The sequence below is a fragment of the Natrix helvetica genome (genome assembly GCF_964273705.1).
Source record: "Natrix helvetica genome assembly, chromosome: 1".
In the NCBI taxonomy this organism is placed as follows: Eukaryota; Metazoa; Chordata; class Lepidosauria; order Squamata; family Natricidae; genus Natrix; species Natrix helvetica.
The window spans coordinates 291,387,685-291,398,252 of NC_138548.1; the positions used below are offsets into that span (position 1 = coordinate 291,387,685).

At 39.5% G+C, this 10,568-nt stretch overlaps 1 protein-coding gene across 7 annotated transcripts in view; it reads left to right on the forward strand.

Annotated features, from left to right (window-relative positions):
* Positions 1 to 7,462, forward strand: part of HRH2 (histamine receptor H2) — a 52,093-nt gene extending 44,631 nt beyond the window's left edge. For 4 of the 7 annotated variants that reach the window (XM_081934506.1, XM_081934507.1, XM_081934508.1 and 1 more), the window contains exon 3: positions 5,163 to 7,462. In XM_081934506.1, coding sequence (XP_081790632.1) covers positions 5,163 to 5,349 — 187 coding nt within the window. In that variant the 3' untranslated portion in view covers positions 5,350 to 7,462. The remainder of the gene's footprint in view (positions 1 to 5,162) is intronic. The other 3 variants (XR_014173705.1, XR_014173706.1, XM_081934510.1) reach the window with 3 other exon arrangements.
* The last annotated feature ends 3,106 nt before the right edge of the window (positions 7,463 to 10,568 follow it).

The following is a 10,568-nucleotide window of genomic DNA, read 5'->3' on the forward strand; positions in this document are numbered from 1 at the left end:
ACATTTCTAGTTGAACATCTGCTTCCTACTTCTTTTACGGTTGTTATTGCAAAAGTATCGGTGTTTTTGCCTATCGAGAGTTTCAATCATCCAGGTCTTGTTTGTCCCAAGGGTGCTTTTCCAAAAGACAACTGGGTTTTCTTGGTTTTTAATTTGAAGATATTTTGCTCCTCATCCAAGAAGCTTCTTCAGTTCTGGACTGAAGAAGTTTCTTGGATGAAAAGAGAAATATCTTCAAGGAAAAACCCAGTTGTCTTTTGAAAACGCACCCTTGGGACTATCAGTGTTCTTCTTCAGTCCTTTTTTCCCCAAGTCATGCGGTCTTGCTAGGCTGTTTAAAAGCCACCTCCGAGTGTTTCACTAGCTGTTGGTGGTGGTTTTTTTTGAATATCTCATCATTTGGGGGCCATCTCCTTTTAGCAAATCCAAAATACAATTGTATTCAATCTCTGCAAAGAATCCCAATAATTCAAGCTAAGAATTGCTTCTGGATCTTATTCATACTAATGGTGGAACCTGAGTCAACACCTGAAAATTCAGTTATTCAGAATTTAATCAAGATGTTATTTGCTGGGAGCCTGGAAAACCTGGGTAGGGTTTAACAAAATAAGGTCAGAATCACCACTGCATACCGTCCCACAACCCTGATAACATGCTCTTTCTGTTCTGCTTCAGTTTTATTGACAGTGTCACAGGAATTAAAAAAACAGAGGTCACCTTGCTGCTAAAAGCTAGATACAATTGTTGTGCTGGTTTCACACAAGGCAGTTGTAGCTTTGCACGAGATCTCATGCAAATAAAATCCCTGCCATTGTGGGGAAAGCAGAGTTAAGTCTGTACTGCTATCAGCAGCTGTTTTTGAGGGACATACTTTCTGGAAGCCCTTGTTAAAAAAAAACCTAGCAGATGTAGTAAATCATTTGCCGCCATTTCAGCCTTGAAAGCTAGATTTTTATGCAAGCAGCACCTGACCTCACCTTATCAATGTCACAGTCAGTAGCAACTTTTGACTGCAATTATCAGAGATGTAAAAGCAACAGGATAGCAGTAATGGCTGAGTGATAACTTTTGAATAAAAAATGAGACCATATGTGGGCAAAAGTGGTACTTTTGAACATGACCTGCTGCTTTACCAGCCCGTAACTCTCATTCCTGAGGCCAGCTTAGGTCTGTTCCCTGGACCATTAGCTTTCTTTTGGGAAATATCCCTCATATTTCAAAAGGTACAAGATTCAGGAGGAATTTCTCAAGAGTCTAGTTTACATCCAGCTTTGGATAGCCTTCTATTTTGACTTTGATTCCAGCCATTTGCCTGAAGAGAAAGAGCATTGACACATGGTCACCACACTATAAAAAAGATGTTGAGACTCTAGAAAAAGTGCAGAGGAGAGCAACCAGGATGATTAGGGGACTGGAGACTAAAACATATGAAGAACAGTTAAAGGAACTGGGCATGGTTAGTCTAGTGAAGAGAATGATCAAGGGTGACATGATAGCAGTGTTCCAATATTTGAGGGGCTGCCACAGAGGAAGGAGTCAAGCTATTTTCCAAAGCACCTGAAGGCCAGACAAGGAATAATGGATGGAAACTGACCAAGGATAAATTCAACCTAGAAATAAGAAGGAACTTTCTGACAGTGAGAATAATCAACCAATGGAACAGCTTGCCTTCGGAAGTTGTGGGAGCTTCATCACCTGAGACCTTCAAGAAGAAATTGGACTGCCATTTGTCAGAAATGGTGTATGGTCTCCTGCTTGAGTGGGGCGGGGGGGGGGGAGGGGGTTGGACTACATGACCTATAAGGTCCTTTCCAACCCTATTAATCAGTTTATCCTAACATTCTGCTTCATATCAGGATAGCCCCTTCAATAGCATAAGGATAGTATGATTGTTTTGTTCCTATATCAGTTTCAACATTAGCTGAGTATTTCATGTGATATATCTGTGTGATACAGGTATAGAGATATAGATATAAAGATAGATGGGTGACCTTGGTCCAGTCACTCTCTCCCTCTCTCTCAGCCTTAGGAAGGGGGCCACGGAGGCTCATGTGATAAGACGCTGGGTCTGCACACCGCTGAGGTTGGCGGCTCAATTCCTGTGAGTGAATAAACCAGGTAGGGACAAGAAAGGAACCTCCTGATTTGCCTACCGGCATTCAGACATCCCTCAGGTAAAAGATAACACCTTTCACAGAGGCAGACAACCATCTCGGTGATCCCTGGCTAACATGTGTCGTACGCTTAAAAAGAAAAGCCCTAGGAAGGAAGCAATGGCAAACCATTTCTGAAAAACCTCTGCCAAAACTGCAGAGACCTGTCCAGGAAATCTCAGAGAATGAGACATGACCAAGGAAAACAAATATTAGAGACATTCTATCTACTGTCAAAAGACAGTGACATTAAAGCACAAAAGCTGGGAAGGAGGCTCAGATATAAAGTCCTATAGTGAATAAGCACGTCTTAACATTAGTTTTAGTAGGGAAGAGCTTCTCATTCTGAAGATGGAAAGAGTTCTGTCATTAGCATCATCAGTCATGTTTAATGGGTTATATTGATGACTTAATAAAGGCAGAGATAGACTGTTGAGGCTTACTTAAGTATTTCCCAAAGGAGCCAAAGTACTTTAACCAGAAAGGGGAGGAGGGGGGTCTGAAATTAAACCAGCATGCTTAAAAACAATAAACAGAAATGTTAAGTTCATTTTAAGCAGGGAATATGAAATAAGTAATAGGAAAACTTAAAGACTGCCTGGGCCTGCAGTAGTTACTTTCATCTCATTAACAGGTTGAAAAAGTCTTCAGTTCTTTTCTGGAAAAAGACAGTGAGGAGTCAGGCAAGCAGGCTTGGGGAGAAATTTCCATAAGTTAATGATAAGATCCTACTGCTGGCTACCACAGTGTGAGCCAAACATACTAGTGGAAATATAAGCAGGGTTCTCCACCTAATCTCAGAGTATCTGTTGGAGATATTTGGAGGTGCCGTGGGAGGGGGATTCTCGGATTATAAAGAAGCAAGATTTATGGTAAAATATATCAATGTGAATCAGCGCAACTGTATAGTTTCCGACATGTAGTCTGTGCAAATCATGGCACTCATATGCACAGGTACCTTATAAAGATGTTAAATTCACAAATTCCTTCTGTGCAAGTATCTCTGAAATGAAAATATAGAAATGAGCATGCTTGAATGCTTTTGAAACATTCAGAGAATACAGATATAATTTTTTCCAATTGAATACTACCCAGAAAGTGAGTTAGTTAAAACTCAACTAAAGATACATATTTATGATTCATTTCAATTCTTCATTGCTCTCCTTTGCTCCGTGGTTTTTGAAAAAATTCTAAGGCATAAAATTGAAACTGATTGCAAAATCTCCGTTCCAGAGATCAACTGCTAGATAGTATCTCCTGTTGCTTTTAAGCAAAAGAACATTTTTGCCTTTAATCGTTTCCTTAGAAAAAGTGGGTGAAAAGGAAGAAAAGTATTTTGTGAGAACATGAAATTTCAGTGAAATAAGTTTTCATTTAAAGAAATCTTTAATTTTTTTTTTTGGCAAACAAAAAAACAGCTAATATGTGGCTCTGATTACAGATTGAACTATTTCATCAGATTGATTTATAGTTGTTTCCTTTTATGTCTCTAAGCAGGTCTAGCAATAAACACACTTGAGCGGTGTGACTCTTTTGCAAATAACCCATTATTAAAAATGGATAATAGTCATCAGGTTTTTTTTTATTCTGTGTATTCTGAGTAGTTCCCTCAGGCAGAGATGGAATTTGTTTATATTTATTTATTTTTAATGGGCCATCCATAACAAAAAGTAGTTTCAAATTTGAACTTTAAAAAAATGAATTTTTACTTTTCTGCTTTTTGTTCTTGTTTTATTTCCTCTATGATTTGGGGCTTTTCTGGATTTGCTACAAATCACAACTGGTGCATAGCATCTGTGGAGCAGTTCCATTTTTCATAAGCCATTCCTCTTTTTTATACCAGATTGCTATTATAAACTCTGAAGCTTGTTTGTTTGCTACTTGACCCAATAGATAGAGATATATGAAATTGGTCCTCCTAGAGCCATGATGGTGAACCTATAGCATGCATGCCAGTGGTGGTACATAGCGCCCTCTCTCTGGGTACACGAGCTGTCACCCCATTTTAGCTCTGTCACGCTTGTGGATGCCTCCCGCTGGCCAGCTGGTCTTTGGGCCACGCACGCATGCGCAGGGGGTGGGGTGTATGTGCAGGGGCCACGTGTGCATTGCATTTTGGGGGTTCAGGCGTGCTTTGGGCACTTGGTCCGGAAAAGGTTAGCTATCCCTGTCCTAGAGAGAACTGTTTGTCTCTTCTCCCTAACTCTGATTTAAAAGTTCCATAAATTCTGCTTCACTTGAGAAAGTTTGTAAGTGAAATGCTTTATTAAATTATGATTAACTTTTTTATTTAAGAGGGTAATCCAAAAGTGATATTTGAAAACAATTCAGGCAGCCTCATAGCGTGGAATAATTTCTATCATAGAGAGAGCTATTCATTCGTTCAACACATTTACACAGCTTTTAGCAGTATAGCAGAGGCTCATGTCACCAAAAGCATACATAGTGACAGGTGTAGGGCAAAAAAAAATGTTGGCATTTCTTTCAATTCATTTGTTAATTACATTGATTGGTGAATATCAATTCCTAGACAATCACAAAATTATATGAAATTAAAGCAAATCTACTGTATATAGAATAAGTAATTGGTTGGTGATAATGATGTTGATGATGATGATGACAATAGTGTAATATTGTCTCATAAACACAGAAATTTGGAAGACATCAGGGGTCAAAAATAAATTCCCAAGAGGTGATTTTCTATTCCATGTATAAGCCAGGATGAAAAGAATATTTCCTGGTATGAATGTTTAAATGGGAAAAAAATAATAACTGGATGTTAATGTGGGACTCATTAGCATATATAAAGTATAAGTGAGATAAAACAGAACTAAAGCTGTAAAGAGATGCTAAATTATAGTTCAGAATGCCTGTATTGCACCTCTTATTAATAAACATATGATCTAGGAAGAGTCTCTGGAAAATGGAACCATTAAAACAAAATGTGAAAATTATTGAGAATTACCTTCAGTCACATATCCGTAATTGGGTTTTGTTTCTCCCTTCTAGGAATCAGAACCCACCATGCGATACCTCAAATTCTACTATCCTGCCCATCTGTCAAAATCTTTGGTTGGCCAAAGTTCTACCCAAGAGGAACGTGTGGACCCCGATGTTCGAGCGGTCAACAGCAAGGGAACAGAACATAGAGCAGCACTCTGCACCCCATACTGTTATCTATTGTGTCTTCTCTTAAGCCAGCAGGTTTTCCATGACACTGAAAGTATGTGGATGATCAAGCAAAGATGGATTGGAAGTTTTTATGTTTCACTGTTGAATGACGTTTCGTGTAAAGGCAGTTGACTCTGCCTTTATGCACACATATGGAAGAAGATGAAGAAGAATTTCTCAATATCCAAACTCTGTGGGGGAAAAATCTTTCATCTACATCCTACCATTTTGTTAAGATCATTCCTAAGCAAGAAGAAATGCATGGGTAGAAGGAAGAAATACTGGTTTCACTGGAGACTGCAGAATTTTCTCTCTCCAATATTAAATTAATCCTGGGGCTCTATTCTCTGACAACCATACTATCAGAATATTCCTGATAATTCACTTCTAATGCCATCAACTATTCAGACATTTCTTTTTCTTTGACCTAATCTACAAAGGGCATGAATGCCTTGCATGTCAACTATAGTTCAAATAACAGAGATTTTGAAAACCAGGAGTACAAGGAGAAAAGGAATAAGGTGGGAAAAGAAGGATGGGTTTGGGTAAAGCAAAGAGGAAGAAGAACCATTGCTTTCACTTACATATCCATGACAGTATAAGCTCTTCCTATGTTTTTTACTTTTCTGAAGTAAGAACAATGCATATCCTGGAAACATTTCTTTCATTTAGATCCTCTAGAACACGGATGTCAAACTCACAGCATCACATTGCCGTCATGGGACATCTCACAACGTTCTCCCCCTTCACAGAGCTGGGATGGGCATGGCCTGCACACGGTACATCCAACCCGCAGGGTGTCAACTTAACACCCCTGTTCTAGAACCACTTGCACATTGTCAAAACATCCTGTAAGATACATTAAACTAAAAAATGAGAATTTTGAATATTTAATAGACTCATTGTTCTCACTAACAAAATATTGTGTTTTGTGTATTTCAGTTAAAAGCCCTGAAAAGGAGCCCAACTGGTGAAAATATGTCCAAGTGCTATTTCATATTATAATTCTTTATCATTCATGTTGGGATAATTTATATTGGGGACAGAAAACCTATGCTCTTTCACATTTTGCTCATGTGTATTCTCCGACTCTATGGGTCTCTTCTGGATAGTTTGAGATTAAAAACAAAATATGACTGAGAGCTTTTAAAAGAGAGCAGAAGAGGGAGTAAGGATGTAGAAAAAATGCTATTTTTAAAGCTTGAAGTGTTTTTTAAAACAATGTATTTTTACTAAGAGCGTCTGACAATAGAATGCTTTGCTGATACCAAATGCCCCGTCAGCAATGGGGCAGTAATAAGAAGACGCAGGGTTCATTGTCTTTCCTAATTTATTGTTTGAATTCGTATTTGTTCTTATAATGTTGATCTAAAGCACAGGTGTCAAACTCAATCGTGTCACGTGATGTGTCACAACTTTTTGCCTTTGGGGAGCTGGGGTGGGTGTGGCCTGAGCGTGACACAGCCAGCCCACGGGCCGCCAGTTTGACACCCATGAAAAGGATCTGAAGGCCTTTATACTGAGTGACTCCTCAGGTTCATTCTGTCCGCCATCTTTGGAGCTTTTCTACAGTCAGAAAGTTCTGCACTGAAGTGTACTGAAGATTCAGAAGAGGAGTCTTCAGCTCCAAGATCTGAGATTCCCTTCCAAATTCAGAGAAAGGCTCCATGGCACTTACGATACTTCTCAGGGACCAGTTTAATGTGGTCCTTTCAAGAAGGTTGGTTACTAACTGTTACCAACTGATATCCATATAAACGCCTAGATTTAATTGACGTTTATATGCTACTCTTAGGGTAAATACAGTGTATAATATTTATGGCTTTCCAGTATCCAGATTCATTCCTAAAAATAGGAGCAATTTGACATTAGGATCAATCATTTAGAGAAGTGATGGGCTTCCTTTTAAGTTATATAAAGGCTAGACAGACATCTGTGGAGGCTGATTTATTTGTTCAGTGAGCAGATAATTGGGCTGCCTGATCCCTTACATCTCTGAAATTCTATTACCGTATGGGTTCATCATCTAAACATTATCTTGCCAACAAAATCTGGCATGCGATTCTGCTATTTTGTCTCAGTTCAGATAGATCTGCTGTTGTTTATTTAAAACATTTTTCTATGCCGTCGTTTCCCACAACTTCAAGCAGTTTATAGTTGAATTTCATAAAAACATTTAAAAGATGTAATTCTAAGTGTTAGATGTTTTTATATGACAGACACCATATTGGGGCTCTTTCATATGTTTATCCCAAAGTCTCAATTCTGATATATTTCAAAGAAAAATCTCTTCACCAGGGGAATAGTTACAATAAGAAGAGCAATCAAAACTGCACTCAAACTAGCCAAGGATGAAAATCTTTTCTTTGTCAAGAGTCACATTTACTCAAATATGGAAAGTATAAAGCAAACAAAAGTCGGCAATTCCCTCTACAGTATTGTTTTTTTCTGATATGCCTTTCTTCTTTTTGAATCTCCCTCATTACTCTCTGTTATTTACTCTTTTCCTTCTGAGACTCAGCCAAATCTTTCTCTGCCAAGGAATAGTTGTCTATCAAAGATCTGAACTGCAGAGGGCTATTGCAGCCAGGCAAAAGGCCGTGGGGAACCAACCCTCCATGTTGGCCATCTTACAATCATCTTGATTTATAACAAACCCACTCACTTAGAATAAGAAACGGCAACACATTTCCTTACATATTAAAATATAATGCATGCTCCTTTATGAAAAGAAAAATAATTGCCCGAGGAGGGAGGATTTGGAGCTGTTCTAAGTGTTAACTCATTTATCTCCAACAACTTTTCGGTTCCAAATGCTTCCAAGGAGGTTTTCAGTTTGATTAGTATTCTGAAAGGAACCTTTCAGTTTTGGAAATCTCTAGCAAAACACTGCAATAAAAGGCTATCCAGTGCCACCTATTGTCAGATTTGTTCTGTTTAATTACCTTTAGCACAGGGGCATTGTCTGCATTATATTTGTTGCCTCACAAAGCTTCTGTAAAACGCAGGCATACTCAAAGGAAGAGGCTGACAATAATCTATTTATTAGACATACCAAAAGATAGGAGTTGTCAGTTCCTAGAAATAACTATACTAGGCTATTGAACCAACTTTAACAATCTTCACCTTTCCAAACTCAAGCTGAACATGAGGACTCCATTATGGAGTTGTCAGTTTAAGGGGAAATGCTTATTTACAAGAATCTCTCATATAATTCTCATGATCCTGATCGTCTAGGGCAGGACATAGACATTTATAGGTATCTTCTGTTTTGCTCTTCTTGGATTCCTCCGTAAGTTATTTTATAATTCTTCAACATGCATGACATCAATCAATCAGGGGTAACTGTAGAGTGGTCAAAAAAGGCAAGATGGTCGCTGTGACCATTCAGCCAAAATCCTTTCCTTTTCTACATGCATTACATGTGTCATATTAATGCAAACAGGGACTGAGGATTGGATATGGTGCTCAAGTCACTTTTTACACACACACACACACACACACACACACACACACACTTTCAAGGGCACCCTTGCATTATACACAAGAAGTCAAAATTTGGTTATTATCTTAGAATGCCTGACATGAAATAATGTAAGTTACATAAAGGCAAATTTCTGATGCATCATCTTCTTCTTTTAACAACCCCATAATCCTTTGCGGGGTGGAGTCTGGGCAACTGAATAGAATTAGCAGAGTGTTTTAATGGCCGGATGCCCTTTCAGTCACCAATGCGGAATTTTGTTCAGCAGATAATTCTTAGTATACCCAAAGAGAGAAATATCCGCCTCTACCTAGGATCGAACTTACAGCCTCCTGATTGTGAGGTGACAGCTGCACTGCTAGGCAACCACACCACTCCAGATTCCTGATGCATGTTTGGGAAAAATACCCAAACAGGCATCAGGACAGTGATGGGTTTCCTTTTTTTTTAATCTACCGGTTCGCGCGCAACGCTTCTGCGCATATGCAGAAGCTTCCAAGTGGGTTGGCAGAGCCTGCCACCACCACCACCACCACTACCAGTTCGCCTGATCCGGGCTGAACGGGGAGCAACCTACCTCTGTATCAGGATAATAAGATAGTAAGCCTGCATGATAGTGCAATTAACTAGAGAGAATTAATTGTATCAGAGGTACATGGAGAGAGATAAAGTTTGTAGATTTGTTTATTTATGAAATCTGTATTCTATTCATTCAGGAATTTCTCTCTCTCACACACACAAACACACAAACACACACACACACCACTGCGAGGTAAGTTGGACTGAGTGAGAGTGGTTAGCCCGAAGTCAATCAGGGAGCTTCTGAACCAAGATAAATGAAAACCTGGATTTTCTGACTCCTAGTCCACATCCTAAATTCTACATCATACTGTATCTCAATATTTGGAAGATGCTTCAGATTAGCGATGTCAATAATTTGATAAATTAGATATTATGATAAATTGGAGTCAAACTAAAGTCAAATGAAAGCTTCCAATCTCTTTGAGAATAGGTAAACCTCTTAGGGTTTAGCTTTTGAAGAGTTGCCATGAAACCCAGCTGAATAGGATCAGGTGTGGATTCCATCAGTCATTACAACCGGTTCGCTCATGGCTGTGCCATGTGCGCATACGCAATGCAATAAAACTTGTTCTGTGCATGTGCAGAATCAAAAAACAAGATGGCAGCGCCTATGATGCCACCTGGAGAACCGTTTTGGAGGCGTGGCAGCCCTGGGACACTGCTGGTTCCAGCAACCCAAGCCACTACGAGTTCGGCCGAACTGGTCCGAACCAGTAGGAACCCACCACTGGAAAGGATGTTGCAAGGAGACACAGACTCCAGAGCAGGCCAACAGAAATGTATACTTGGTGAAAACTGAAATTTCAAATCTTCATAGTTTCAAATTCCAGTTTGTGCAAATGTGAAATGGTGGCTTCCTAGGTTTGGACTGTAGGATGCCATTTTTTGTAGCTGCCCCTCTCTTTGGAAATAGTGCTCCATTCCACGTCAAGTCACCACAAATGCATTGCATTTATAAAAGCTGCCAAGACTGTTCCATAAGGTTTTGAGGGGACAAATGCTTTAGTAAGGGAGTTGTAACCAGTGGTGTAATTCAGCCAGTTCTATCTGGTTCGGGTGAACCAGTAGTGGTGGTAGTGGGAGGCTCCGCCCGCCCACCCACACACCATCACATCCCATTTTTGATGTGCTGCGCGTGCGTGGAAGGTCATGAGTATGCGGGGAGGTGGCATGTGCAC